General features: G+C 50.9%; 1 protein-coding gene across 1 annotated transcript; it reads right to left on the bottom strand.

The window, feature by feature from the left end:
- Window positions 1-847: 847 nt before the first annotated feature.
- Window positions 848-3,735, bottom strand: fgf4 (fibroblast growth factor 4; the record flags this gene model as incomplete). The annotated part of the gene is made up of 3 exons (XM_079736307.1): window positions 848-1,024; window positions 2,390-2,493; window positions 3,435-3,735. The coding sequence occupies 3 exons, from the start codon at window positions 3,733-3,735 to the stop codon at window positions 848-850; spliced, it is 582 nt and encodes a 193-aa protein (XP_079592433.1).
- Window positions 3,736-5,252: the final 1,517 nt, after the last annotated feature.

The following is a 5,252-nucleotide window of genomic DNA, read 5'->3' as shown; positions in this document are numbered from 1 at the left end:
CAGCCAAACAGATCATTTAGGGTTTATTATAGAAAAGATATAGAAAAAAGAACAGTTCAGAATCACAAGGCGCGTTAATCCACTGGCCTATGGCTGTGGTTCTGCTGAGACAGAGGAGGCCAGACGCAAGGCCACAGAGAAGATATGTGGCCCCTCTCTTAAATGCAACTTATTGGGGTGTACAATATCAAACAAGGAATACTTTATGACTTTTTTCCGACAGTCTTCAGCAAAGTTCAAGAGTTCAGAGTTCAGCCTTCTCGAAGAGCTAAAAACAGCTCGCTGGAGATCCCCCCCCCCCCCCCTCCCATCCCGATCCGTTCATTACTCTTGCTCTCCCAAAAACCGTAAGGTGATCCCGTCTGAACGACGTCAAACATAGAGGCCCAAACACTGGCCGTCCATGGGTCTATCGCAGAGGGCTGCTTTGGCTATTGTTGTGTCGGCTGGTTTGTGTGACTTTGTCTTTAAGACTGCAAAGCTACAATGGTGACCACCTAGTGCAATACCCATCCAACAAATACATCTTCTGAATCTTCTGAAATATTATTTTTCACCAGTGCAAATAACTATTATTCAAATATGATATCATCCTGACCAATGATAAATTAGTATAAACAAAACATAAATACTTTTGTTCATTTGCGATCACGTAGTTCATTCGCAAGTACATCGTCACGTGTTTCCCGTAAACAAAATGGAAATATTCAACAATAAATAAAAAAAATACAAAGTAAAAATATCAAGATAGGATCCACTCGGATGTGTCGACGACAGGTAAAGTGCAGAGTTCCCCATCTCCTTCCCAACCTGCTAAAAGGCTGCGGCAGTCTATTTCTGACACCACTCAGATTCTTGGCAAGAAGTGCGTCATGGTCATGGCGGGAGACACACGGTTTCCTCTTTTTGTTTTGCCGCTCTTGCTCAGGCCGATGAACATCCGCGGGTGAACCGCCGACTCGTAGGCGTTGTAGTTGTTGGCCAACAGCGTCTCGCGGAACTTACACTCATTGCTGTATTGCGACTGGAATAGAGGAGGGGGGGGGGGGCAGAAATAGCTATTATTGAGATGTCGATGGTTGAAGAGATATGAGACAAAGTAAAAAATCCCGTAGCCATGTTTATGTGTACTTCTAATTGTTAGATGATAGATACCAAACAATCGCCTTTATTTGGAGTCGTCAATATTTATAGTGTTTCTGAATGGTCAGTGGTCAGGTTAATGAGGCTGAGACTAATGAAACCACCACGTCAGCACGCACTCCTGTGTGTGTGTGTGTGTGTGTGTGTGTGTGTGTGTGTGTGTGTGTGTGTGTGAGTGTGTGTGTGTGTGTGTGTGTGTCTGTGTGTGTGTGTGTGTGTTTGCCTGTGTGTGTGTGTATGTCTGTGTGTGTGTGTGTGTGTGTGTGTGTGTGCCTGTCTGTCTGCCCTTGTGTGCGTGTGTGTGTGTGTGTGTTTGTGTGTGTGGGTGTATGTCTGTGTGTGTGTGTGTGTGTGTGTGTGTGTGTGTGTGTGTGTGTGTGTGTGTGCATGCCTGTGTGTGTGTGTGTCCATGTGTGTTGGTGTGTGTCTGTGTCTGTCCATGTGTGTGTGTGTGTGTGTGTGTGTGTGTCCCTGCCTGTGTGTGTGTGTGTGTGTGTGTGTGTGTGTGTGTGTGTGTGTGTTCAGCTTATGGGGGTCTATTGAGCAGCTCTCTGCTGGAGGACAGACGGCTCGCGGCGGCTATGCCTGGAATGGAATGCCTGTCTGGATAATGGCCTACCTCCAGCTCTGAGGGTCATCCGGCTACAATGAAAACAGAGACCAACGCATGCTATTGTCCGGCATCACAAGTGGCCTAGTGGACTCCCCCCCCCCCCCCCCCCCCCCCATACGCAGTAGGGGCCCCTGGTGTGTCTTGGCCCCTGGTGTGGCCCCTGATGAGGGGCCCTGGTGTGTGTTGGCCCCCCCGGGGTGGCCCCTGGAGTGGTACCTGGTGGGGCCCCTGGTGTGGCCCCTGGTGATGGGCCCTGGTGTGTGTTGGCCCCCCGGGGTGGCCCCTAGAGTGGCCCCTGGTAGGGGCCCTGGTGTGTGTTGGCCCCCCTGGGGTGAAGTGGCCACTGGGTTGGCCCTTGTTGTGGCCCCTGGTGAGGGCCCCCTCGTGTGTGTTGGCCCCCCTGGGGTGGCCCCTGGTTTGGCCCCTGGTGAGGGCCCCCAGGTGTTTGTTGGCCTCCTGATGCGGGCCCTTGGTGTGTGCCCCCCTGGTGTGGCCCCTGGTGAGCGCCCCCTGGAGTAGTCCCCCCCTGGTGCAGCCCCCTACTGGGGACCCCTGTTGCGCATCTACCGGTGAGACGGAGGCCAGCATCGCTCCGATGGGCGAAATCAAGTGTAACTTAAGCGGTTGACTCACGGATCCGTACAACTTCCCCCGGCTGTTGAGCGCTACGAATAGCCCGCTGCGTCTCCCGAACAGAGTGACGATCCCCCTCTCCGTCGGGGAGATCTCTAGAAGACCTGTTCCACATGGAAAGAAAGAGAAGGCGTTACGTCGGAGAAAAGAGCGCCAGCAAGGCGTGCGTAAAAGTTGACGCTGGTGCGCCTCGATGATTCATTTGATAAACGGATCAGTGACAAAAGCCTTTCATTTACCCAAAAGGTCGATTATTTCAATGCGATTTACGCTGCCCGAGATAGGCTAATCGAAGGACTAATCGATATAATAGATATAATTACTTATACAATAGATAATAGACTGGTGACCCATACGCGTGGCAACCATACTGTACACCGGATCCGATTCATGTGAGCAGATAAACATGTTGTTCCAATCCAAGCCCTGAACCGGAGTGCATTTCTTTCTGACAGGTCGGATATGAGTTGATGTTGTTGTTATTCTCTGAGCCCCTGAATGTCACAGAGCGAGTGTCTTTGTCTGAAACGGACATCAATTATCCCGGTCGGGCCAGCGGGGTTAATCTGCCGAAGCAGATGGATCTATAAGCGTCCTGAGTTGAGGGGCTGCCGGACACTCCTGCGTCCCTCAGATCTCTGGTTACCAGACAGTCTGAGGCACCTACCGTCAGACGTCTGAAGCAACCACCTACCTCTGTCTGCAGCACCCACCCACCCACCTCTGAACCGCCGATCAGCCCCTACCACCTCCTGATGTGGGACGTTTATTTGTGTTTGCTATCGGCATACATTTTATTCTGTTTCCGTGTTCTTGATTATAATGAGAGTCTACTAACATGCATGTCATTAACCTCTAGCCTGCCAGGTCGCCCAGAAAAATACTTTTCAACATCAACCCAACAAACCATAATGAACGCAACTACAGCAAGAATGCAGTTAAGTCGGTAAAGTCAATGCAGCCTATATTCTGATGATGTGGGACATGATAATGTAAAGGGACACAACGTCAATGTTCCCAAACGGTTCCCCCCGGGCCGACTCACTGTAGCGGTTCTCGTTGTGCACCCCCGTGATCCTGCCGTCCGGAAGAACCTGGATGTGGAACCCGATGCCCACGTTGCAGTAGAGGCGCCGGAGCCGCTTGATGCCCAGCAGGTAGTCACTGTCCCGGCTGGTGTCCCGCTTCTCCCCGGGGTTCCGGGACAGGGACCGGGAGTACAGGGTCTCCCAGCGGCGCTCCGCCGTACCGTTTCCCCTCCCGGCGAACACGAACGGGGCGCACCGTGCGAGGCTGGCGACCAGTCCCAGGACCAGTACGGCCAGCAGGGCGGACTGGGAGCCCATCCTGAGCTACTGGCCTGTCGGTGGAGGGACGTCTAGCGTGCTAAAAATATCCGACCGGTGCCTTCCTTTGCGCTGAACTCCAAAGAAGAAGAAACGGAATAGGAAAGAGCAGTTCAGACAGGCGTTCATTCCAAGAGGGCGACACGCGAGGCAGGCCACTTACTGGAGCGACTGGGAGGACGCACTGGGAGCGCGTGGAGTGTCCAGTATGACAACAGAGCAGAAGTTCTAACGGAGGTCAAAGAGTGACTCCAGCAGCGACGGTTAGTGGAGAGGTATCGGTCTCTAGTCCACTTCGGTCATGACACTCTTCGCTTGTCGACTATATTTATATCTGCGGCGACATTACATCACGCACCGGCCACCGCATCACGGGACAGCTCCAAACCGCTCCAAGGGGCACGGGAACACATGCGTAATGAACCCAAGAAGACCGACGCACTATTGAAAACAAAGAATGGCCGTCTTATCTCAAATACAACTCTGAGGTCTAGAGAAGCTGAAGAATACTTCATAGAAATGTCTTCTTTGTTGCCACTTTATCAGAACGCAGAATTCATAATTGATGTATGGAAGGATGTCAGATAGGAAGCGGCTGTATTAACAAACCGTTAAGTCGGGGCAGGAGACAGTTCTATAAATGAACAATAACAGGAATAAACAAAGGTCAAACCAATCGGGAAAGGCACTAATGTAAGATTTATAGAGGAAAAAAGGAAATAACGTTCCGGGTTCATAAGAATAGCAATGGAGAGATATAATATGATGATAGCAGTGTGATCGCCTCGCCTATAGAGGCTTTGTCCTGTGATGATCATTGTCCCTAACGTGACACAGTTTAGGCTATTTATATATCAGCCCTTTATACATCAATATTTTATAGGCATCAATCCTTTATATATAAATTCTATATTTATCAGCATGTAGATTTGTTAGGAAATGGTTTAGTAATTAGATTAAATATTTTACCTAATTAACGCAGTTACCTTTTCTGAAACCAATTCACTTTGGGACCATAAATCGATAAAACATTTAGTCAATTTGTGGAAATGAATACAACTAAATGGTATGGGCACACACAACCAAAAATGTGTGTGTAGGCCTACCTCGTACTTTGACTTATTGTCTGTACGGTATTTCTTCACTGCGCATGGCACACAGGCCTCTCATTGATGGTCATCCATTCTCCATGTTCACCCAGTGATGGAGACTCTGGGTGGGCGGGCCCCCCGCCCCCTTTACGCACACGCTGAGGTTCCGCGTGACGTCCTTTCTCACGTTCACGTTTGGTTGATCCTCTATAAACAAAAGCCTCGCTCTTTCTCTGCTGCCAATCTGAGTCCTGAGAGTCGTCAGATCTCCAGAGAGATCAGGTCCCCGGGTCTAGATCGGGTCCCGGCTGTCGGGACCGCTGCCCCAGGTCCCCGGGTCTAGATCGGGCCCCGACTGTAGGGACCGCTGCCCCTGGTGCCCTGAAGGGGGTGTGTGATCCAGGACCTGCTGGCCCTGCAGGACGC

Source organism: Pollachius pollachius (assembly GCF_949987615.1).
Source record: "Pollachius pollachius genome assembly, chromosome: 5".
Lineage (NCBI taxonomy): Eukaryota > Metazoa > Chordata > Actinopteri > Gadiformes > Gadidae > Pollachius > Pollachius pollachius.
Note: the sequence above shows the minus strand (reverse complement) of the source record. Positions and strands in the feature narration are given on the sequence as shown.